The 26,525-nt window shown below is 29.6% G+C and overlaps 1 protein-coding gene across 3 annotated transcripts; it reads left to right on the forward strand.

Moving 5' to 3' along the window:
- The first annotated feature begins 7,331 nt into the window (after positions 1-7,331).
- On the forward strand, positions 7,332-25,604 carry LOC129914063 (uncharacterized). Of its 3 annotated transcripts, none has more exons than XM_055993112.1 (2): positions 7,332-7,779; positions 24,229-25,604. In XM_055993112.1, exons 1-2 carry the CDS (start codon positions 7,695-7,697, stop codon positions 24,726-24,728), a joined length of 585 nt encoding a protein of 194 aa, XP_055849087.1. In that variant the 5' UTR covers positions 7,332-7,694; the 3' UTR covers positions 24,729-25,604. The 3 variants fall into 3 exon arrangements, with proteins under 3 accessions (XP_055849087.1, XP_055849088.1, XP_055849086.1); XM_055993113.1 differs by lacking the exon at positions 7,332-7,779 and adding an exon at positions 16,843-17,167; XM_055993111.1 differs by lacking the exon at positions 7,332-7,779 and adding an exon at positions 20,975-21,454.
- The last annotated feature ends 921 nt before the right edge of the window (positions 25,605-26,525 follow it).

The following is a 26,525-nucleotide window of genomic DNA, read 5'->3' on the forward strand; positions in this document are numbered from 1 at the left end:
TTGGACTACAGGTAAAACAAAATCTATTAAATTGAATATTAAAGCATTAACTACATTGGCTCAAAAGTGTAAAAGTACAAAAGTGAAAATTTTCAAATGTATTTCTGCATGCAAAACTTAAAAAAATGAAAAATGTCAATTTTTTAAAGTAGGGTTTAAATTCTCACAAAAACTTTTTTTAATCTGTCAAATCATGGGTTAAACTTCAATTTTTGTAATTGAAAATCTCTTTCAATATCATCTTTGTTTAAGCCTGGGATGCAGCTGAAGAGAAACGAAATTTTCCACACAAAATTTCGTTAACGAAATCTTGAACGAAAAATTTCGTTTCTCAGTACTCTAGGGAAAAATTGGAGAGTTTTCACTCATTTGTCACTTACTTTTTGTTTTCCTGTGCATTTTTTTTTATTCCAATAGCAGTTTTCACGGTTTTTTCACTTTTAATGGGTGCGTTCACGTACCGATCTAAGGGTATCTGGATACCTTTGTGTTGTTGTAATCCCATATAAAATCTCAGCTGATCGAACACATGTATTGACAAGCAAAAAAATCCAAAGGTATCCTAAAAATTTTTGGATTCTCGTGTATCTTATGGGGATTTGAAGAACAGCTGATTCGTGTTCACAAACGTATCGGATACTTAGGTATCTTGGATAGGGTATCTGTGCGTACGTGAACGCACCCAATTTCTTTCTTTCTTGTGTTTAAAAATTATTTCCTGCTGATTTCCTTGACTTTGAATCAATACATTTGAAATTTTTTTATTTTGACTTTGACAGAATACTCGATGAAATTTTTTCGTTAGCATTTTCCTTGTAGGTACTAGGCTTTAGTACGCTGCAGATGCGAAACGAAATTTCCCATCGGTCTCCACGAGGACAACGAAATGCTTGCGAAATCTCGACGGAAAAATATTCACAAATTGCAAAACATAAATAATAAAAAAAAAAGCAAACACGTATCTCAGAAGGACATGCACTGACAAAATGAACAACAAAAACAAAAAAAAACTCAAATTTAATTTTTTTGTACACAATTAATGTCCCTGGCAATTATTGTTTGTGTGCGAAAAAAAAGTGGAGAGTTTTCAATTTCGCTGTGTAGAACAGCGTACTGCAGAACGAAAAGTTGAACGAAATTTTTCATTTGCGTTGTGTCATTTTTGTATGGGATTTTTCGTTTCGCATCAGCAACGTACTAGGCTTTGATATTAGAGTAAGGTCGGTGAATATGGAATACCAATCATATTTTTGCTAATAAAATCGATAAATTTAAAGTTTATCCATGTAGATATTTATTTAAAACAAAACAATAGTTCATTCCTATGAATAACTAACAACGCAAATAAAAATTCACTTTATAAAAAATATTACAAAAAATTAATTTTGAGGAAACTCAAAAACGTTAAAAATAAAGAGGAGGGTTTTATTTGGACCATCTAAGTATTTTCTCAAAGGAAGGTGGGAAAACTAACTTATCGAGGTTTTCTATTTTATATCTTATGAACATAGGTTTGCTTTAAAAAGCCACAACTTTTGGACCTAACCAAACCATCTCAATCGCTCTGTTCATAGCGATTGTATCCTAAGTCTTCCGTTTCGGATGATTTCTTTTATTTTCAAAATACTTGCGTGGAGTAAAATAGAAAATATGGTTTTTAATATAACTTTAGTAATAAGTATGAACTAATATAATCCCATATATCACACAGTAAAATGTTTAAAAATAAAATTATTTCAGAAGGAAACGGTAATGCTTGGAATAACTATCTTACCGTAAAATTAAAATAACATATTCGCTTTCTTATAAAAAAAAAGAATTAGCCAAATATTAAATGGCATTTTCCAAAAAAAAAATAAAAACAGTAATGTGCAAACAAAAAATTATCACCACACTTGATTTTACTTTTTTTTCGCTCTTTGCATTTGGGTATTTGGAGAAAATTTGGTGCTCCATATTAGACGCTTGGTCCATATATTATGCCGATTTTTCACGAGTCAATTTTAGCGGCACAATGTGCCACACAATTAAAGTCGACTAGAATTCTTCTATGGGGATTGTTTGTCATCTTCGACTTACGTGCACACGAGTCGACTAAACCCGAAAATCTTCACCGAACGACAAAAATTGAGTCGTAAAAAGTCGCCATTGCTCTAACAAATAAGCAATTAAATTTTTATTCATTAATTAGTTTTTCCTCAATTCTGGAATTTTATATCTGTATTGTGGTGAATAATCAAATAAAAATTATTTGCTTTTGCTCAAGGAAATTTGGTTTTACAATTTGGTTAAAACACTTTCAGAAGGCTTCTGAATGCTTCCGGAATGCCAATCGAAAACGACATTAATTTCCTTCAACAAGTGTCTTGGGTAAAATTGTAAAAACTCGGCTTACAGCCAGAGTCTTCCCCGCAGTCACAATAACTTGTGAAAATCAAAAAAGTTCTCAAATATTAGATCTCCTATAGAATAGAGGTCACAACTCACAACAATATTTCTGAAAATAAATTCTTAAATTCTTTTTGTGACTCACAAGTTGTTTCTGTGGAGGAGAATCGGTTTGTTAGTTTTCGAACTATGTATATCAAAAATATTGAAAAATTAACTATCAGTGTGACAATTTTGTCAAAAATGCATAGGGAAATTTATTCGAATTTAGTGTTGCATACCTATGAGGTTCTACAAACACAAAAATAGTTCTAAAATACCATTATATTCAATAGTTTATCAAAATCAATAATAATAATAATTGAGATTGACAAACTTGATTTAAAATTTCTCTGATTAGCAATTTTAATAGCACCTCTCTTGTCATTCTTACCTAATAATTGATGCAAATTTCTTATTCAATTTGAATTCTTCCTGTCAATTTTAATTATTACTTGTAGTATAAAAGCAAAAGACCATTCCTTATGATCATCCATTAAAACAAAAATATCACACATTGCTAAATGGCTGATAGTCAACCACCAAAACCTACTTCGGATAACGACGAAACAAAGTCTGACAAAGAGTTATTTTTCGAATCAAAATTATTTAAATGGATCACCCTAATATTGTATTTAGGGGGCGTAAGCGGAATGGGAATGGCACTATCATTTTACTTCCTAATTTTCTTCGACTCAACAATGCCGGAAATATATTTACGATTTCCTGTGACCATCGAAAAGAATCAACGACAAAATTAAATTAAAAATAAACAATAAAAAACAAACAACTTTGGTAAATGTAAGTTTATTAAATATATTCACTTAATCTTAATAATTTGAGTATCTTCATGTTGATTAATTTAATTATAATGTAAAAGGACTTAAGTTATTTGAGATTACATAATGTACATCGATAAGTATTTGTATTTATGTGCAAACGGTTAAATTAATGCTAAGTAATATTAAACTGTTTTTGGGCACTTATGCACTATAAAATTGTACTAGAGGATAATAATATTATACATAACAATATTAATGAATGCATTTTGATTATGTTTTGATATAAAGTTGTACTAGATGCATTGAACGCTCTTATTGAATCCGACCGAAATGAAATGCAACTTCGAAAATACAATCAAACTTAACTTTAAGTTTTCGACAAAGCTCCTGGCAAAACGAAGACGGATCTCAATAAGATTTCACAATATTGTAGTAGATTATTGCTTTCGATCTTTGAGTCATTTTTAAAAATTAATGCAAAACTTTCTTTAAATGTGGTATTTCCGGCATCCTGGACTCCCAGAAAAATAAATAGTACATCGCCAACATGAAGCCTGTGCCTCCAACTCCACCAAGATATATCCCAAGTGTCAAAAGTCTAAACAGTTTGGTTTCGTAAAACTCTTGTTTCTTTTCAGTTTTTTCACCAGGTTTGGCTTCGCCTTCTTTGACTTCTGCTGGTTTTTCTTCAGGCATTCTGAATTTTATTTATTATTTTAAATATTTTGAACGGTCAGAAAAATATTTTTTTTCCGGAATATCACTGGTAGACTGTTTATAAAATAATGCAAGAGTAAAAACAAGTGTCAATCATTTTTATACTCTCACCACAAGTTGGTGAGGATTATTCAATTTTCTTATGGTTTTTTTTTTCTGTTAAAACATAAAAGACATAAATAATTTTTTATGCGCAAATGCATACATTTTGAATGAAGGTGTTACCGACGAAGGTTGTAGTTTCTCATTGTAATGAATGTCAAAGTCTTTCCTAATTAGATTTCACTAAACTATACATTGCATATAACCTAATCCCAACGCCTAAAGAACAAATGTAGTGTAATGTATAATTCGAAGAAATTTGTTAGTTCAACCCCAACCCTTTGGTTTGCTCTTTTAAAAATATAAACAAAAGAGAAAACGTAAGATCTTTTTAGGTTCAAGTACGTTTCAGTACAGCAATCTAACCCTCATTATGGTTGTAAGTTTACTAAAAACTTTTGCTATCTATTTTTTGTGTTTATTTGAGCCAATAATTTTAATAATTTTTTAAGGGTTGATCGAAAGTTATAAAAAGTGAAGACCAACTGCTGTCAGGCAGAGCAATCTATCGAATAATCAAAAAAATGTATTCATCCACAAAATATACCTGCTAAGTGTTAGGTTAGGGTGTTCCCATTATATTGTTAGTGTGACACTTTTCGTCTACCTAGTTTTATAAATTTTATTCTAAATAGCCGTTTTTCAGAGACTTCTAAGTCCGGTCACAGTAAATATTTAATACAGAATCCAACAGCAAAAACCTACGGGAAATTACTTCAACTTTAATCTTCCAGTAAAAATGAGTTGCGATAAATGCCTTAGAAGAATTTGTAATTATGGACATTTTAAAAATCATGTGTTTTTTTTTTTTTGTAATGACGTGCATAATAAATTGAAAGTATAGTTAGCCTAGTATGAATATGAAATTTAAATGGGTTACGGGTGTGACATTACAACACATGATTTCCATTTACTTTTTCCGGTTATTTATGTACATTTGTACATATATGATGAGTGTACATCAGTAACACTTTTATAATTAGATACAAAATGATGAAGAATTATTAAAAAACATTAGAGCAAAATTTTAAACGATCAAGTAAATTGCTAAAGGCATTTAAGTAAGTTACTAAGAAAAAAAGTGAACTGGTTTTTAATTTAGTATCTTACTAAATTGCCTTAGCAACTTACTAATTCGTTTAAAATTGTGCGCTATTATTTTTAAAGGGTTACGGGCGTGACAAGTTAAAATTGTCATGCATGCAATATTTTGTATTCGGCTGAAATTAGTCAGAATTAGGAAGTAGTCTTCATTAAAGTTATAGAAATTCCACAGAAATAGTTATGAAGATTTTTGTCATTTAGATGAGAAAGAAAAAAAAAAAGATAATATTTCCTTAGTTTTCTAGATATAGATAACCAAAGAAGATGTTGATTTCGATACAAAATCATATTTGGCTATATAAACTGGATTTCCATAATAATCTGAAAACATTCCAACCCGTTTTCGCATGTCTTCCATAGTAACAATGGTATGTGATAGTAACAATGGTATAGAATCGAAACACTCGGGCGTATACGTAACTATTTTTTTTATTTCTTTAAAAAAAATTGGATAGAATTATTATTCTCGTGTATGTTTTGATGTGTTGGTCGACTTAATGAAATGAGCCTGACACTCACCCCATTTTTACTTGCTTTTTACTTGCTCTACATGTCAAGTTTTCGTTTCGAGTAAAAAGTCGAGATTTTAATCAAAACCAACTTTAAGATTATGAGGAAATCCAAGAAAGAGGTTTTAGTTATATGACATTTGTCAGTCAATCAGTAGGTAAGATGTGTGTTTGTACGTCTATAAGTACACTACTACTGCTCTTAACAAATTTTTGAATTCTTCAAACTAGTTACAGGTGAATTATTATGTATTTCTGAAAGATGTTTTGCTTTTATATCTTGCAAATGTTCGAGATATTCTCGTTAACGACTTTTAAGATTTAGATTAATTAATATTCAAAGCAATTGCAATAAAACTACATTTTTAGTTTTTCTCTAAAAACGCAGATAACGAAAAAATTGCACCCTTTGTTTTTACTTTCTTTTATCGGTCAGTGTTGTTGTAATCAAATTTGTTTAAATTTTGTACAGTTCTTAAAGCCAAAAAAATTATTGAACTATAAGAGCAAGTACGTGCGACCCAGTCTTGCATTTTATTTAGCTATTTAATTTTTTGTCATTCATGGACATTTTTACACTTTACACGATAAACATTTTCTTATTTGATTTCTTTTGCTATGTTATTTTAATAAAATTATATTTCTTAATAAGCTACAACCGATAAAGAAACCCAAAAAAATCTTAAACGTCACTATTGGGTTTGAGGTAAATTCCATATACCTTTTATACTTGTATCGCATACCCCCCCGAGCAAAAACCAAAATGAAATTCTTTTCTTTTCTTTTTATTTTTATTGCTCAATAATCGATGTTAAAGGTGGAATTGCTGGTGCCCATGCACATTATGCATGAAAAGAAAAAAATTCAGTACATACCGAGCGGTCAACAAACAACAAAGACTCTTGTCCGATTTTTCGCCAAAAATTCCAAAGTCGAGACCCGTCCCCCTGTTAATTTCGGCCAAGATAAAAACATTCAGTTAAAGTTCAGAACCATACTAACACCATTGTTCCCTAAAAAACAACTTTTGTGGTTTTGTAGTGAAATTAATAGCTAACCAAGTTAGCTTAATCATGTCTTCAAATAGGGACGTTGAAGCCGGAAAATCCGGTCTTTTGTCAAGTAAGGACAAGGCCAAAGAAAAAGAACCAGAGTCTTTCGGCTTCAAACGAGAGGTATCTTTCATTGATTCAAAGCTCGGTCGATTACTGTCAGTGACAATGTACGTCTGTTTGGTCAGTGGAATCGGCTTTTTATTTGCAATGTACCACTTTTTCTTCTGGGATTCCACAATGCCTCCCGTTGCCAAAGTTCATGGTCATGAAGTTTATTAAAATCTTAAAATAAAACTTTAATATCTTTTGTACATTTTTTTTTGTAAATAAAAATTTTATCTGTAAATACAAATTTAATAAAATATTAGCTTTAGGTTTTACACTCGATCGATCAATATAGGTTAGATAATGTTCATTACATTTCTAAGAGGATTATTTGCCATTATTGCTTGTCAAGGTGGTAAAACAATGGAACTCGGAAACACATAATCCCTTGCAAACCACTGACGTTTGCAAAACTTTTGCATATCTTTTCTTCTGTTTTTTACTATGTTTTGTTTTATGTATAAGAAAATAACTGAAATCCTATTATATTTAGTGTATGGCATTGTTTTTTTTTTGTACATATGCAATGAAAATATAATAGATGTTAATTTTTATATTCAATGAATATGTACCCTAAACATGATTTAAAATTAGTTGTCTTTTGACAATCGACTAAAGAAAACCACTTCCTTCCTCTATCATATACCAAGTCATTTAAAAACTGAACGAAATTATTTCGAAACTTTTAACTCAACCGCAAACGAAATGAGTACAAAGAAGGGGTTTTTGACCAACAAAGGTCCTAATAGTGGAACTCCGGAGGAAAAAGAAGAAACACCAAAGAAAGAAGACGATTTTTTTCAATCAAAACTATTTAAATTGATGACATTGGCAATTTATCTTGGCGGTGTTGGAGGTACAGGTTTCGTCTTGGCGGTGTTCCATTTATTTTTATGGGATTCAACAATGCCACCAATACCGGTTGTAAAGCATCATCATCATTAGTGATAACGAGGATCGTGTTTTTTTGTGAAAAAGGTGAGTATTAAAGATGTGATAAGTTATTTGGACAGTTAAACTTAAAGTAAGTTTCATAAGCAAATCTTTGGACCCATAATCAAGTGAATTGAGAATTGACTATTAGACAAATTTACATAGACTTTCATAGTTACAATTGAATTTGTAAATTCTTTAAACTTTAAAAGAAAAATGTGGCAACTTAACTTTTTTTTAATGTTTTCCGTCAGAGGTGGGACAAAAAAGGAAGTAATTTTGAGACAGAGTATGATGATACCTTTAATCGATGATGATACAGTAATCGAATTAACATAAAAAAGATTTTCTTTATATAAAAAATGTGATTTTTTGATGTCACGGGTCCTACAACTTTTTGACAAGTTGAAGTTATTTTTGAAAATAATTTATTAAAAATCTTAAAACCTATAATTTAAATACATAGTTAAAATAACATTTACTTTGAATAAAAGATTACTTTTATTTAAATTGGGTAAAATTGTGGAGTAAAATGTAATAACTTTTATCTGTGTTCGAACATATTTAAACCAAGCTATTATAAAACCTACTACTTGTGAATGATACTAAAAATAGGGCTGACGTGTAAAAATTTTCAATCACTTTTTTCTTCCTTTTAATTTTTTGTAGTTCTTTTTAGTTAATAAAATAATAAAAAGTCAAGACATAATAGCTGCGTTCCTTTGGAAATATTTATCTACTGCTTAGTACTTTAAGCTGCTTCTAACTACTTTTTCAGTATAGCAAAAGTAGTTCAAAGTAGTCTTAAGTACTAAGCAGTAGATAAATATTTCTAAAGGAACGCAGCTAATAATGAACTGTGTTCATTTTTATATAAACAAGTTTTGAAAACTCAAGTTTGAATGTTAAAACAGTTAAGCACAATGTTTAATTATTGTTTTTTTGAGAATATCAAATCCATTCTCCTTTTTTTTTTCCTATTTTTGTACCCATTTGTGGTTCAGAATTACCAGCAAACTTAATATGAATGGTTTAGTTATAGTTTTACTGATAAATATTTTTTTTTCTACACGGAGAAAAAAGGGCACCTTAAAATAAGATGATGCCCACCTTAAATCCTACCATCTTTAAACAAAACGATTCCCGCTTAAAATAAGTGGACTCCATCTTAATCGTAGTTGCAGTTTATCCTACTTAACTTATGTATTTCCAACAGTGAGATAGCACGATGGTTAGGCACTCGCCTAGTGACCCAACAGTTGAATGTTCGATCCCCAGTGACAGCCCGTTATTTTTTTTATTAAAACGTTTCCATATAAAAATAAGATGATAAATTAAGTCTAATTTGAGCATTCCAAAAATTAAGATGATTTTTTATCTGTTTCTATTTTTAAGACGGAAGTCATCTCATCAAAAAACCATGCAGAAATTCGCTAAATTAATTTTGGGTGGTCTTTTTTCTCCATGTATGAATGACTTTTTTGTTGTTATGTTTTAGGTACCTACATTTTTATGTTTTGTTATTTTTTCGGTCATATCACCCATTGGAAAAAAATCTGTGCTTAATTTTTAAGGATACTGTACAAACAATAATTGTTATTTAGAATACATAATATTAATCTAAAGAATTTTCAACGGTTTATCACACTGAGGGAAAAAACAACTTATAATCAACGAAAACCACGTTGATTCAACTATTTTTCGGAATGATTTTGCGTTGAAGACGAAAATTTTAAAATCAAAATAGAACATCGTTAGTTTAAAATGGTTTACCGTTATAAAACATCTTTAAATAAAAGTTGTTTCAACTTTAAAAAAAGCATCAATTTATTAAAAAAAAAAGAAAAAATGGGCAGCCGCTGGGGATCGAACCTACAACTATTGGGTTACTAGGCGAATGCTTTTTTTTTTCAATTTTCAATTCATTTTTATTTTTCATCAACTTAAAACTATCTTAAAGCTAGACAAAAATTCATAAAAACTAGCCTACTTATCAATTACTTACAACTAACTTACTGGCCCTATACGGGCACTCTAAGTTATAATTCAATTTTCTTAATACTAATGCCTTTCGGCCTTATAACTATTTTTATACTAATATTTCAATGGTTTTTATTTTTCACCAAGAAATAATTTTAAAAAAACTTGGAATCTTATCATTTTTTTTTCTTTTTTTTAAAACTTACAAACTAATTAAAACTACTTACAAACTAATTAAAACTACTTAAAAACTAGAACAGCCACAGCAAGCAATTTTTTGTATTTTTTTTTTTTTTTTTTTTTTTTTTTTTTTTTTTTAGTTTTTTTTTTGTATTTTTTTGTATTTTTGTATTTATTAAATTAAATATTACAAAAATAAAAAAAATTTCTTACGTTGGCGTTGTTTCAATTTTATTTTGAAGAAGTTTCATGTTAATTTTTTTAACATTAAATCAACGTTGAACATTTTACATTTTACGTTGCGTTTTTTCCCTCAGTGCATAAGCCTTGAGTCCCTGGAGTAAAATTACAGTTTTTAATAACACTGGTCGGCAAAAAACTAAAAAAAGTCGGGAGCAAGAACTTTATAAGGTGATTTTGATTGACTTAAGTGTGCTGAATTCAAAACTGTTTACAGATTTTTTCTATCACGTCTAGTTTTTGAGCTATACTCATAACTATTTTCGCTATAAAGCTTCAAAAACTAATTTTTAATTGAGTTTTTTTTTTATGTTTAGTCAAAAATATATATTTTCCGTAATATGTTGCTCTTTATAAGTCCAAATCAGAAGACGCAAGATGGAATTTGATTCAAAAAACCATTCATTACTTTGAAAAAAATAATCAAGATTTTGAGATATCTATCATAAATTTCTTTTTTCAATATCTTTGAGAAAAAAAATAATTTTGAAAAAATATAAATACCTTTAGGACGTGTTTATATGGCGTTTTGAGATTGCATAAGTAGTTTTACAAAAAAAAAAAAAATAACGGTGATTTAATTCGATGTCAAATGTACCCAAAAACACGCGTTTTTGACCTATTAATATTCAATTATTTCAAAAACATGACGTGCCAGTGAAATTTTGACTTCAGATTCGGACTCAGCACACAAAATTCCTCTCGAAAAGTAGGGTTTGGTTCTTGCTCTATATCCGTTGCCGACCAGTGTAATTTGAATGCTTTAAGGCTGTCAAACATAGTTCTTGCTAAAATTTACCCTTTTTTAATGTTTTTCATTTTGACAATGTTTAACAATTTATTTTAATATGTGTACATTTCAAAAAATATAAATTGCACTTAAAAAGGAATCCTATATGAAGTATAGTATAATATGCTGAAAAGTTGTATTGTATTGGTTGATGTAGAATCACTTTGTATATTGATAGTTTTCCCAGTGAACCAAATATTAAAATATTTGCTATGAGTATTTTAATATGAAACTCTTTTAAAACAACTTAATTTCGAATTTACTTCTTTGAACTTTCACAAATCAAACACAGCCAAAAGTCCTTTATATTAATAACACCGGCACACAAAAAAAAAAAGTGTCATGAACCAGAAACCAGACCTATCTTTCTATATGTTTTTGGACCCGCTGAATCCGAATTTCAAGTCCATTTGGCCCTGTCACCCTCCAGTTTTGAGTAATATGCAAAAAACTCAAAAAAAGGTAGTTTTTGGGGTCTTTTTTACACTTTTCTCAAAACTGGAGGGTGACCGGGCAAAACGGACTTGAAATTCGGATTCAGCGGTCCCAAAAACATATAGAAAGATAGGTCTGGTTTCTGGTTCATACAACTTTTTTTTTGTGTGCTAGCACTGTCGCGACATGTCGCTGTCATACCCGGCACACAAAAAAAAAGTTTCATGTACCAGGAAGCAGACCTATCTTTCTATATGTTTTTGGGACCGCTGAATCCGATTTTCAAGTCCGTTTTGCCCGGTCACCCTTCAGTTTTGAGAAAAATGCAAAAAACTCCAAAAAAAGTCTTAAAAATTCAAACAAAATGCACTCACAGCTCAAAACTGGAGGGTGATGGGGCCAAACGGACTTCAAATTCGGATTCAGCGTGCCCAAAAACATATAGAAAGATAGGTCTGGTTTCTGGTTCATGACACTTTTTTTTTTTGTGTGCCGGTGAATTGACCTTGAAACATACAACGAAAATTAATTTCATTTATGTCACCCTTAACGTAATCGTTATTTTCGTTTTTTTTTTTACTATAGTGACCATACTACGAGTATAACGCAAAACATTTTTTAACTTAACGTTAAACCTAATGCCTCACATGTGAGTCTGACAACCAAATACGTATGTATTATAGATTTTTCTATTTGTCTTGAAAATGTTCAAGACAAATGTATACTTAAGACTTATCTACATCCCTTAGCTTTTAAACTAAATTAAAGAATATACAAATGTACTTAGAAGTTACATGGCCGTTCGTCTAAATGTGCAGAATGTTAAGACTAACTAGGCACTTGAATATCAGGGCCCATGTGTTTCAAAAGATTAATTTATTTTTCTTATGCAACTAATCCAACTTTTAGACTATGAAAACCAACAACAAATTTAAATAGAAATTCATCCTTATGAAAAAGATAGAAATAAAAGAAAAATGTGTTCTTAAAAAAGGCCCGCAGTTGAGAATCGATGCGGTCCTGAGAAGAAACCAAGGGGCAACAAATTTCTGTTAAAAGTGACGAATTCTCACTTATACTTACTTGTGTCCTCAATACTCAATTACATGCCCTTTGTGTTTCCTAAATCGAAAACCAAGAAGAGGCAATACCTTAAGAAACTATAAAATACATTAGTTTAGTTCAAACTAAGAAACGATACACACATCAAGTTAAGATAATCAAGATTTTTTAGAAAAGATAGTTTTTCTTCTTTTTTTTTTTGTGTTCAAACAATTTGCATTCAGAGTAAATAAAGAGTATACCATGGCCGACATCGATAACGAAGATAAAAAAGAAGAACCACCTAAGAAAGCATCATTTTTTGAGTCACAAACCTTTAAAATCCTAACTTTGGGAATGTACTTGGGCGGACTTGGAGGCATGGGAATGACATTGGCCATTTATCACTTATTTCTCTGGGATTCCAGAATGCCAGCACTCCCAGAATTCAAACAACATCATCATATTGGCTAAACAGAACAAAAACAAAACTCATTGTGACTTTGATGGCGTGGTAGGTAAGTTTTTGATTTGCGCGTAAATATTTAAAGAGAAGGCCAAATGAGACGGATTATCGAAGGTGTAAGGTGAAGGTGTATCACATTGTAAAAAGGATTAATTTTCAGCTGAATTGTCATTAAAAGTAAGGTACACTATACTTTAGTTTGTCGATTTTAATTGGATTTTTTTAATTAAAGAATTCAAATCCAGATTGAATTGTGACATCTGGCCGTAGTATTAACTGAGATTCCTTGTCAATCGTTCTAATAGACCTGTCTACTATAAACGCCTTAAATTAAACTTTTAGCAAAAATGCCAAAACTTGTTCAAATAATTGAAAACACTGTCGAAAACGAATATATTCCACCACCGCAATCTATTCAAGAATTGGAAGAAATAATAACTCGTTCGAGACGAAAGCAATTTTCGGAAAGATTTAAGCGGGTTTTGACAGTATTCGTTTATTTATTTGCTTTGTCGGGTGTAGGAGTTGGTTTGTCATTTTATTATGTATTCTTTTGGGACTCGAAAATGCCTCCAGTGTTTAAACCAACTAAAACAACTTCTATATTAGGTTAAGATAAAGTGAAAAAAAAACAAAGAAATCTATACTTTCGAAGTGATTTTAACAATGTTTTGAAATGTATGTGATCGGGAAGTTAAAACACACTTCCTGATTAAAGTAGACAGATCCGATTCGCTATGATAAGAGTTTTTGTGGAACTTGAGTCATTTTTCTGTTTTAACAAAATGCTGTGTAAAAAATGGGATATATTATTTAAAATAAGTTAAAAAATTAAAAAATAGTACTTAAAAAAATTTTATTTAATTAATCATAAGTTTAAGTAGATGTACAAAAAAAAAACGTCTTTAACGGATGGAAATTATATTGATATAAATTTATGAAAACACAAAATATAAGGTAACTATTGAAAATTATGTAGTTTTTTCAAGATCGTTGTAGTATTAAGCAACTAATGTGTGAATTAATATTTGTTTGAGAAATGTTTACTATTTCGAACAATGGAAATTGTATTTATGTTTATGTTTTATTATTTACTTTAAATATTTCCAAATAGGTACTGGTTAAAAAAAATTGAAATAATCGTTTGAAAGCCATTTTGCCAGTTACCATTGGTATACCAAGCACCACAGATTTATATACTGACAGTGTGAATAGTTCAAGTACAGCCCAAATGAAAATAACGATCCTTTCCCAATTGAACCCAAAACATAGGTGTGCTTAATGAATCCAAAAACTGTTCTACAATCTGTTATTTTGTGTTCCATAATAGTCTAAGATCCCGCATGGGACGACCTACCCTAATCGTTGAGTTGAGAGTTATATTAGATATCCTGTCAAGGCATAGGGTTGCCAAGCTTTAAAGTTCGTTTTTTGAGTTTTTTCGACAGCGCTACCCTGCTTATACGGAAAGTTTTAGAGGTGCAAACAAAAATATTACGTCAGAGAAAATTAAATTTAAAAATTTGAATATTTAGGATTTTTAGAAATTTGAAATTTTAGGAGGGTAAACTGGGTTGAATTTAGAAAAAGGCAAAATGCTATTTTCTAAAAAAAAAGTGGTAGAACAAAATTGATACAGGAATCGATAGATATTGTTAATATTATAAAAGTCACACATACAAACAAAAAATGTAAAAAATATGAAACTCGAGATATGCACACGTTTAAAAGTCAAAACCATGAAATTCGAAGTTCGAGAAATAATTCACCAAAAATCAGCACGAAAGGTATTTGAAATAATGTTTGTTTTAAGAAAGCAAACACAAAAGAACTTTACAGGTACATATCTTCCAAATTTTTTATTTAACTTAGTTTTTTGGCTTCTTTGTTTTTTTAGAAAAATTACAGATTTTTACATTTCAATACACTGTTTAACAAAAAAAAAAAGAAATTTGATAATATTCTTCCCGTGACGTTTTGTACAGCATAAATTGAATATATTAAAACTGCATACCTATTTTGTTTTTCAAAATGCCTTCAAAATCTGGATTTAGGGACAAAAAACGGTTTTTTAGACCTTCAAACATTGCAATTGCTCTAGCTTTGTCAATTTTCAACCTTTTTTAATTTTTGAACCTCAATCTCAAAAGAAGATATTTCAACATTTCCAACAATATATAAAATATATGGTTTTAATAAAAAACATAGGCTTCATATAAGAATTTTAAAAATAGTTTTTTTTCGCCATTTTCTCCAATTGAAGCTTTTTAAGATTTTTGAACTAAAAAAATATCAATTTTGACAATTTTTTTTTAAATGTTAAATTTTAATAAACAGACTTATTTTTAATGAAAATTGAGAGCAATTGCAATGTTTGAAGGTCTAAAAAAAAAACATTTTTTGTGCCCAAATTCAGATTTGGAGGTATTTTGAAAAACAATCGCTGGTTTTGTCATAGATTAGAAATCTCCCACAGAAAGTTTTGTTTGTGAAAAAGAACAAGGCAACATATATTTCTATTTGACCTAATACCGTCGAATTGTCCACAGATCTATATAAAGTTAGTTTTCACAGGAAACTTTTTTTAAGAACATTTCTTGAAAACCTCCTACATTTCAAAAGAACAGCTGTGTTGAAATATTAGATCAAATTATTGTTAACATAATCTACTGGGGGAAGTACAGAAGACAGAACTGTGGAAAAGTTTCTTTATGAGGCAAAAGTAATTAAAGGTAGAAATACATATACATTTCAAAATTCGTGAGATAAAAAAAACTTTTTCATAACGAAAATCATCCTTTTTTAGATGCAAGCTGACCTCATGGCAAAATTTTCTTCTTATTGCAACTTAAGTTCAATAGTGAGAGATACATTTTCTATTTAAATGCACCACATCCTTTCATTCAATCTCAGAATAGTCTCACTAAATCTGTTAGGTCAATTCTGACATAACTGTTGTGAAGTTCATAATTCAAAGTACCTACTCATCTTGAATCCAGAATGATATCGCTTTGAAAAATTGGATAAAGTTCCAAAGGGGGTATGTTTTATTATGTTTGTTAGAATACATGTAGGTACATTAGGATGGGTCAAAAAAATTGAAATTCTTTTTTTTTTTGATTTGGTACTCCGAAAAATCGAAATCAATTTCAAATTAGCAAGATATATTTTTTTTGATTAATTGATTGCTTTAACCGTTTAGAAGATGATCGTATCCAAATCGCAATGCATACGAGTCATAAGAAAACTACTGAAATCAGTGGGCATTGGTTTTAATGTATTAAAAGAATTCGTTGTGTTTTAAAAAAAAAAATATTGGGTTCCGTTATTTTTGTAGCAGATCTCCTTGACGACTTCAAAAAAAAGGCGGAGAACAAGATATCTCTGATCCGAATCACCTAAAATTAAAAAAACCAAAAGATTAATTTCCAGGATAGACGACGGCAGGTTAATGAACGAAGGAATAATCAAAATTTTGATTTTTGACAAAATGGCGGCTTCCCCGAGAAAAAAATCGTTTTTTTCCACAAATATTTACACTTTAAAGTGGCTTAAAAAATCAACTAAAAGTCAGAAACCTTAATCCTTCGTTCATTGCCTGACAAAAGTATCGAAGAAAATTGTGTAAAATTTCAAGCCGATTACTGCAGGCGTTTCGGAGAGATTTTGCTCACCGACTTTGAAAACACAATTTCGAACCATGTAAACTTAGTTAACAAGTCTTCACAAATACGTATTTTCTCAGAAACTAATTGCTGTATCAATGTGAAATCGGACAACATTCTTATATTATGTACATTCAAAATACGATAAAAAAAAATTACAACTAGGTATAACCCCTTAAAGTAACTAAATTAAATGCAAAGAAAATCCTTAAAATTATGACGTAATTTGTTTACAAAGTTATGGCCTTTATTTAGCCGAATATCAAATATCGCAGTCGGCGTTTAAATTTAAAACGTAGGATTTACTTCTGCGTTACATTTTTACTGTCTGGAACAATTTCAGGCATGACTGAAAATTTACCCCATCCAACCCAACAAATATTTATAATTTCATCAGTACTAGTATATTATTGCCTGAATAAATAAAAACAAAAGCAAAAAACAATATTTTACCCTACACACATCCACAACTACCTACGTTCTCTGTAATAAGTGCAGCTAGTAAAAACGAATCGAAATTCATTCATCACGTCTTCGTCTGCTAATTATTTATTTTCATTCTGCATTTATAGCCGGAAAAAAATTGGAAAAACAAAAAAGAAACAAAGAATTCTCAAGTCGGAATGCCCCAGATTTGTAAGTTATACGACGCAATTTGAAAATGTGTAAACATCAAACAATCAAGTTCAAATATTTTTCTTTGAGTTAGGTCCTTCTTGGTGCCGTCTCGTGAATCGATTTGTTTTGCAGTACAAATCCAATTTAAAGAGAAATTTATTCTTGACCATCATCACACAGTTTCAATGGTGGAATTGAAGCCCTAGAAAAGAATTTTCATTTGAAAGCATATCGTCACCGCATTACCAACCAGCCTCAAGGCAATTTACAAAAGGAAAATAAAGACCCACAGTAGGATGCAGTTTTCCGAAAATGGGAAAATTTTCTATCATATAATTTAAAATGATAATTTTAAAGCTAGCTTTAGATTAAACAAGGGTATTGTAGAGCTTTTAGATAAGACTCTTGTAGAACTTTTAACTAAGCTTTTTTGAAGCTCAAAAATGATAAATTTATCTTTGTATTTTAAACTTATTTTAATCCGGATGCTTATCACCGGTTACCCTACTGTTTCATGTTTGGTTTTATCCTTGCCCTAATTTTAGTTTTTAAGATTTCGTTTGAAGGAGGTTGATTGCAGATGGGAGGTACCCTAGCGGTAACCTACACTTCGTTCACACTTAAGAGAGGATACAAAACACGGTTTTGTTTTTAGATCACAAACCTACAAAGGAATGTGTTTATATGCATGTTGGTTTTATTTAATAAAATATATACACAACATAGTGATACTGTGGTTTTGACACAGTTGAAGATGAAATCATTTTCTAGGATGCAATAGACAAGACAGTGTTTGCTGGGAACTAGAGTATAATATCTTCATTGGGGGTATATTTAAAGGAATGCCCATCGAGACGGAAAGTTTTTATATCTTTGTTTTTTCAGCCTTCATATAATGAGAATAGCATATAGGTACTATGTGAAAGCAAACGAGTGCAACTTCACAAAATCAAAACTTTTAAACGAATGAACATTTTTGCACGCTTGGGTTAACGTTTTGAGTCTTAAAAATTTAAAGTAAAGTGATTTACAGGGTGTTTCCTTAAGAATTATTTGTTATTTTGTTTAACATAATTTCATTATACGAAATGAAGTGACCGAAATATTTTGTAGCTTGTAATAAGAAGGAAAAAGCACATCACATAGCATTTCAAAATTTGAAAATTTATTAAAATTATTTGAGCAAATAAAAAAAGACTCAAATTTCCTTAAAAATTGCGATTTTAAGAACAAAAATACCCTATGATCATATGCCATAACCTAAGATTGTTTTTTAAATGACGCTGTTAGCTTCTTTTTGATGAAAATACACATTGGAATTATGAGGATGTGGATGATAACATAAAATAAATTGTATCTCAGATGGATTTTTGATTTGGATGCGGGGTAACTCCAAAACGAAGTGCATCAACAATGCAAAATTTTTATACAAGAATGATACCTATGCTTTTACTACAAAAACCACTTACATTAAAGTCGTTCTACTTTGATTTTAAAATTTTCTTCAAGGAAAAATCATTCCGAAAAATAGTTAAAACAAAGTGGTTATGTTGGGTCAAACAAATTGATTGGTCTTTTTTTGATCCCAACATAGAAAATGGATAACCTCCTTGGCACCAATAAAATGCATTTACATTTACTTGGTGTTATGGTAAAAGTAGCTCTAACATTAAAGCTTGTCAGAGTAAATATGATTTTATTTCTTAAAGAAATTCATAAGCAATGTTAATAAACACCGTTTCGAATAATTTGGACCAATTGATTTCATGTAAGAAAAACCGTTAGAGTCATTAAAAAAAAATTTTACATTTCTCAAAAGAAAGATTTGAATGTCATTTTAAAGAAAATATTAATAAACACTTAAAATAAAGTTCCAAAAAATTCATCAAACCGTTTTAACAATAAATTAATCAAAAATAGTTTCTAAATAAAAATATTTGCCATACAAATTTTAATGAAAATCGTAAGAGCCATTTTGAAAAAATTTAGTTTTCTATTTGCTTTCTAGATTTATGTGTAAAATTTGAATATCTGCATAAAAAATCAACAAAAATCTTATATAATAAAAATAATAAATGTTCAGACAAAAAATGTAAAACAAATCCTGAGTCCAGTTATTTCATTTTTCTCCCTCTTCACCAAGTTTTTTTTAGATGTAAGTATGAGAAATCTGACTCCGAGTTGACAATGGAATTGACAAATTCTTATAAGAAATTGAAACGTTCTACAAAAAAGGTCCTCAGTACCAAATCAATTGCTTTAACTAACCCTTTAGAAGATATTCGCAATCAAATCCCAATTCCCAATGCATATTGCTTTTAATTTTTTAATTTAAAATTAAAACTATTAAAATCTGTTGGCAAACAGCACTTATAATAACCTGACTACTCAAGAATTATATATCATTTTAAGTTTCAATAAGCACACACAATCTCTTAAAAATAAATAATAAAAGCTTCAAGAAACTCCTATCACATACTAACCTAGATAGATTAGACCTCATATATACACAGTAAAGGAAACCTAATATATAGATACGATTATGTATATATTTAGGAAATAACTTATGCGTGAATGACCAGCAAAAATAATCATTTTACATCGAATGCTTTTAAATTAATAGTCAATTCTATAAAAAAAAACACCAATTTAATGTTAAACTAAGCATAATAATATAAATAAAAAAAAAAGTGCGTATACACCATGTTGTCCCTAAGTAAAACAAACTCGTTCTATGTGATTATCTAAGCTATTTATGTATATGAATTGGTTAAATATATCTTCTACGATAGTTTTCTATACCTACGCACATTCTAACAAAAGAAACTAAAACTTTCAAAAATAAAAAAAAATTCTAATAAATATTTAATTTCAATTTAGCACACCAAATCACCCTTAAAAAGTAAACCATAAAGCTTTTTTTCATCCATACACAATACTGTCTAACTTACTAAGAAATAACGACGAAAACTTAAACACGAACAAGCAGGGGAGAGGTGAGAGGGTTGTATGAATATACCATCTATAACATAACAATTAATACTTTACCTTTCTCTTCCTCGAAAAACTCAAAAGAGGGTCATAAATTTATAGTCAGATCATTGAAGGACTTCAAATATTTACATTCGAATATACGATAGAACCCCACAAACAACAACTATATAGGTAAGTTCGTCCTATATGAGTACGGTATACGGACGAGAGGGTACGTACCTACAACAGTACCTAGTCGTTGTTTTGCTAGAAAATTATAGGTATTCCTGTGGTGCTCTAGATTTATTAACACACATCCACACACACACACACGAATACACCACAAAATGGGTTCAACTTGGTTGAGTTTACAAAAAACTTTGACACGAACAACTCGGGCGCTTCTACCTTGAAAGCTTTTTATACACACAAACCAGAAATCACTAAATTGCATGGTGTCCTACTGACCCGATTCTCGGTCACTAACCTGAATCCTTTTTGCACACAATTGTTGTAGAATTATCGATTCGCAGAGAAACATAAGGCAGAAAGGCAGCAAACAGCAGGCAGGCAGGCAGGAGCAGGACTTTTTCTGACACAGTGAGTGTGCTGTCGCTGTGTGCATGTACACACGTCCTCGTCTTTGGCGTCGTCGTCCTCCTCCTCGCCATCATCGTCGTCTTCGTCCTCCGTTCAACCAACCAAGCAGTTTCAGAATCAGACTTGGCTCCCTTTCCAATGAGTGTGTCGTGTCGCTTCTGCTGCTGTCGCGCCCCATTCCTGCTGTTCACTCTACACTACATTCCACTAAAAAGCTATTTTAAGTGAAATCTTCAACACTCTAACGGATCTGAGAAATTATTGGTGCAGTTGCATTCGGGACACAATAAGCGACGGATAATAATTACATACATTTCGTTTTTTTGATACACATTATTTTTGTGCACTTCATCAGTGAAAGTCAATGCATTAGATTAACAAAAAAAAATTAGTGTGTAGCTTCACAGAATTTATTAGAATTGTATATTACAAGAACATATCAGAGAAAGTTCAAGAAGTTCAAATTTTTTTCAAAACAAAAAAAAAAAAATATATAAAAAAAAACTATGATTTCAAAACTAGGCTCACTAGAAGAAAAAATCAAACTTCCTCCTACCGAAACTATTAGTAGATTCTATCAACAGCCGCAAAACAATCGAAAGGCCATAAGGATACTCACAGTTGCCGTTTATGTATTTTGCGTGTCATTGGCTGCGATAATGTTGTCCCTTTACTATGTGTTCATATGGGATCCGAGTATTAGACCGTTTGTTACTAAAATGGCTAATTGTGGTAAGTTTAATAATAAAGGTTATATTTAATTCTAGAATAAAATAGAAAAAAAAAATAAAAAAGGATATTTTAATGAAGAAAGGATACTTCATTATCTTAAAAGTGAATTTATGATATTTATAAAAGGAAATTAGATATTAAAATTAATTATAAAAATATTATATGACCTACAAATTTTGTGAAAATTTTTTTTTTAATTTAAAATATTCACTTATTAGAAACTTTAAAATAATCACTTTTATTATAAAATGGACCTCTTTGTTCAAACAAATGGATACTTTTCTTTAGTTGTCCTAAAATATACCTGAATTTCACTTAAGTACCTCCTCGTTAAAAAATCTTGATATATTTTTTTCTTAAAAACAAAAATCCATTATTTTTAACAAGCCCTCAAGTTTCAAATAAATACAAAAAAAAAAGGAATATTATGTACATCTTCTATAGAATACTAGAATAAGCTGAATTAAAGAAAGAACTAGAAAAAAAAAGTTTTAGCACTACCGTAGTTGTTCCCATACACACATTTATGTACATAATGTGAGTACGCTATTTTAAACAAAGCGTAAAGTGTTCCTTAAAGAGAATAAATAATTGTTTTTGGTTTGAAAAGAAAAAAAAAAAAAACAAAAAAAGAATCCTTTTATGAAATTGTGATTTTTAGAATAAGTATATTTCAGAGGAAAACAAAATTTGCATACACTTGTTTTCTCTAATTGGAAGGATTTGCTTATTGTGTTATGGGCGTGTAAGAGAAGGGAGGAGAGTGCGTATCTTTTTGATTTTTTTTTCCTTGTAACTTTTTTTTTAAGGAAATATGTAACATCAAAGAAGTGTAAAGTGATATGCATATTTTTTCTTGGTAGGTTAAGCATACACACGTTATATACATTTAATTATATATTTTTTATTATTTTGTAATGTTTTAAAACTCAAGTTCTATCTTTTAATTAAGATTTCAAATCATATTCAGATTAGGACTTTTGTCACAGTATCTTATTTTCTTTTAAGTAAGCTACGTTAAACATAATTTTATTTTCTTATGTTTGAAATTGAAAGTTTTAATTTAATATATGTACTTGAGACCAATTTTTCAATAGCCAGATAAACCTTAGTTAGTGCTCATTCCCAGGAATATCTATTTTTCTATATTGATATAATTCGTTTGTTAGATGATTGAAAAATCAGATCTTAATTGATCAACTCATTCCAAAGTTATTCAAGGTCAAATTGAAATTTATAGTTAATTGGAATAGTTAATGAAGATATTTATCAGCCATTATTGTTCAAAAAAAAGAAAAAACAAAGTATTAAATTAAATGAAAAAGCTCGTATAGGATTTAAGTTTAAAGTTTTAATTTACATAGCTACATAGTATAAGTTTATTTAATAAAGATTAAGAAGTAAAGATAAGTTGTTGTTTTACGGGCTTTAGATCATGAAAAAAGACCAATTTGACTGTCAACTTCATCTTAGCCGACTCGCCCTGGGGGCTCTAGCAAGTATCCTTCGGAGAGAAAAATTCACTGATTTCATACAAGTCAGGCATCGAGATGGGCTGCCGGAAAAAACTCTCCGATTCGTATGAAATCAGAGCAGACAAATATCCACCCCCGACGGATACCTCATTTTACATTTTAAGCACTCATACAAGTTATGGCAATTTTGATATGGACAAGAACAAACGTACATGCTATTATCCTAAAAGTAGCTGAAATGTTAAATGTTTTTATGAGAAAGAAATAGGGAAAAATAATAATTTTTTTAAGGGATTTTAGAATAACTTAAAAAATATAAAAATTGTTTTTATTATTACTAAAACATCGTTTTAAATGCTTTTGACCACGAAACGAAGTATGACATTTGATTTTTGGTTTAAAAATTAATTTTTAGTAAAAACAAGTCCTTAGAGACGTATTTAGAAAAAAAAATATTTTTTTAAATATAAAAATTTTCTAACATTGATATGCCAGTTTAAGGAAAATATTAATCAACACTTTATAGCAAAATTTCAACAAAACTAATGAATCTGTTTCCAATATACATACACTTTTTCAAACATACATAATATGTATAGTAAAAATTTTAATATTTTAAGTCCAAAAATGTTTTTTTTTTTAAACTTAATAAATTTTATATTTATGTTACTTGAACGCTTCTGTATAAATTTTTTTTGCTGAAACCGACTTGATCATTTACGAGAAAATCAAAAAAAAAGTTTAAAAAAATATTAATTTTATTTCAAAAATTGGGTCTTATTTGTAGCATTACTTGCACAAAATTTTAATTAAAATCGTTTGAGCCGTTTTTGACAAAAAAAAATTAACTTACTTCGTTTGGTTTTATGATTGGTAACATTAATTTTGGTCCTAAAAAAACTCAATTCCCCCTCTAGTGAATCAACCAACCAATGCTTTTAGCGTTGCAGCGATTATGGTGAATAACTTTAAATTAAGATTAACTTCTTGAAACAAATTTCCAACTTTTGAAGTTAGGGCTAAAAATTCTGTTACCAAAACTCTGTATTAAATTATTCTGTGTTTCAAAAATTTAATATGGTTCTTGACAAATTAGAAAAAGGAATTTCTTAACATAATTTCTTGACACACAAAAAAATGTTGTTTCGATTTGTAACAAAAATTAACGTTCTATGAAACATTTTAAAAAGGTTTACTTTATAATTTTTCACACAACTCAATTAATTAAGAAATTAGATAATATTTCTATAAGAAACATTTTTACTTAAGTAAATCACCTTTTTTTTTATTTAATTTCAGACAAAATAGTTATACCTGAACAAATTGCTATACAACTTGTAAACTCCTCGGAAATATCGGCAGAACAATTTTATAAAAATTTACATGAATATTATCAACGACATCACAATCAGTACCTGTGGAACAAAGATGCAACAACAACACATCAAAATTTACAAAATTCACCCGTAAACAAGACACCCAAAGAAAATGATTTCGTACAGCAACATCAACAACAACAACAGCAGCAAACTGAAGTCCCTTCAAGTTTAACAAGTCACCATGGTCCAAGCTATCAATTCATACAACAAAAAGAAGCCAACGAAGTCGCTCTTCTTGAATCTTTATCGATAGCATCTCAAGAAACTCACAGTGCCACAGCACCCCCAATCAATGAGAAGCCTAGCAATTATGATGACGAAGATTACTCTGAAGACGATTCAAATCTTGGTGTCGAATCTAGCGGATTTTTCCCCTTCAATTTCGATTACACAAATCGGAGAAAATTTGATGCCGATTAGTACGGACCGTATTATGTTATTTTTTAAGTTAAACTTTTTTTTCTATTATTATTATTTTGGAAATCGCAGGGCTGTTTGTCTTAATTGCTATATGGACTTAAATCATTTGCATACCAAAAAAACAAAATTATTATTCATAAATTCGTTCATACACGTTAGCGATATAAAACATAAAATAAATAATATGAATCTGTATATACGAGTATACAATAAGTCTACATTTCATTTCGAATAGGTACATTATATATATGTAATATGTGCAATATACTTATAAACAAAATGGCCAATGACATAAAAAAAAAAATAAAAAAACATTCATAACGTAGAATCGTTCGGTGTTGTTACTAAAAAAGCGAAAATCGAACTTCATATAAAAAAATGTAACTAAAGCAATGTTTTACTTTATACAAAGCATCGGGTATTGTACGCCATCACTTGTTAGTTACAATTCGAATTCACTAAATAAAAAAACGATGAATTATTAAATTTGATACGATATACGATAAAAAAAAGAAAAAAAACTTAAAACATTACTGCACATGAGTCTTAAACCAAAATTTGATCGGCCGGTCGATCATATTTGTTTAAATATAAAAAATAATATAGGTATTGAATGTGAACATTTAACCAAACGTATGTAGGACATAAAAAATAATTAAAAAATTATAGTTAGAAAAGCATAGAATAGGAAACGATGTGTAGTAAGTGTAAAAAAAAAATGTTTTAATAGATAAACATAAATAAAAAAACGATAAATGTGAGATTAATTATATAATTATTATGAATTATATTTAATGATGTAGGAAACTACACTCAAATATATTGCAATAATTTGGATATAATAAAATAAAAAAATAAAACAATAAAATAAATTAATTTTCATGTTTTAATTTTTGTTTTAATGCCGTATTTCACAGAAAACAATTTTCATAACAGCCTTAATCGTTAAAACCCACCAGATTTCTCTAAAACCTAATGCCAACAATAATTTCGTTGAATTTTAAAAGCTGCAACAGAAGTTAAATTGTTCACTATGGCGTATGCGTACTTGTAAAAGATATTTGTATGCCATAATGTTGGAGATTCCTGAATGCCGACCGATATAATGCACGTTAATTCTGCTAGCAAGGGAAAAAATGTACATGGATGTTATAACCGAACTAAGCTCCTCCGGATTCAAGCCCTATCGCCAAGTTTATGATAACTTTTTTTCCCATCGAAAAAGTCGTACTAATTTCTTCAAATGTTTTACATTTACATTTTCAAATTCAGTGGAAGAAGGAAGTGTTCTTAATTTAAAAAATAAATACTCATACACCACAGTGCACACATTAGCTGAATTCTTTTGGGCTTCAGCATCCACTGCAAAGTACTTCTGAATGCATTCAAAGAAATTTTTTTCTGTAGAAGAAGAACCCAGCTATAAACTTCTTTCAAAATCAATCGCACCTAATTTTAACTCATCGAGATTATTATTTTACTTTTTTTTGAGAATCAAATAAAAAAAAATATACAAAATTATGCATAACTATTCCTTCTTAAGCGACCAATTTGAGTAATTTTGTGGGCTATAGATAAGAGAATGCTTTGGAAAGACCTATAGTCTACAAAATAGTAAAATTTAAAATTATAGATATCTAGAAATAGAAACAGAAATAGAAAACATTTCTGCAACAGAGTCTCCACTAATGTAGAACCAACCTCATAAACGACTGATGTCACTTTCTCCTCTGCAAAAACTTTAGGAAAGGCGTACGAATTTGTCACTTGATCATACATAGCTTATGGTGAGAAGAT

Source organism: Episyrphus balteatus, chromosome 3 (genome assembly GCF_945859705.1).
Source record: "Episyrphus balteatus chromosome 3, idEpiBalt1.1, whole genome shotgun sequence".
NCBI classification, from domain to species: domain Eukaryota; kingdom Metazoa; phylum Arthropoda; class Insecta; order Diptera; family Syrphidae; genus Episyrphus; species Episyrphus balteatus.

Coding starts and splice junctions, on each gene's coding strand:
- LOC129914063 (XM_055993111.1), top strand. CDS start 21,229: ATGATTTCAAAACTAGGCTCACTAGAAGAAAAAATCAAACTTCCTCCT. Junction 21,455..24,228: donor TACTAAAATGGCTAATTGTG/GTAAGTTTAATA, acceptor ATTTAATTTCAG/ACAAAATAGTTATACCTGAA.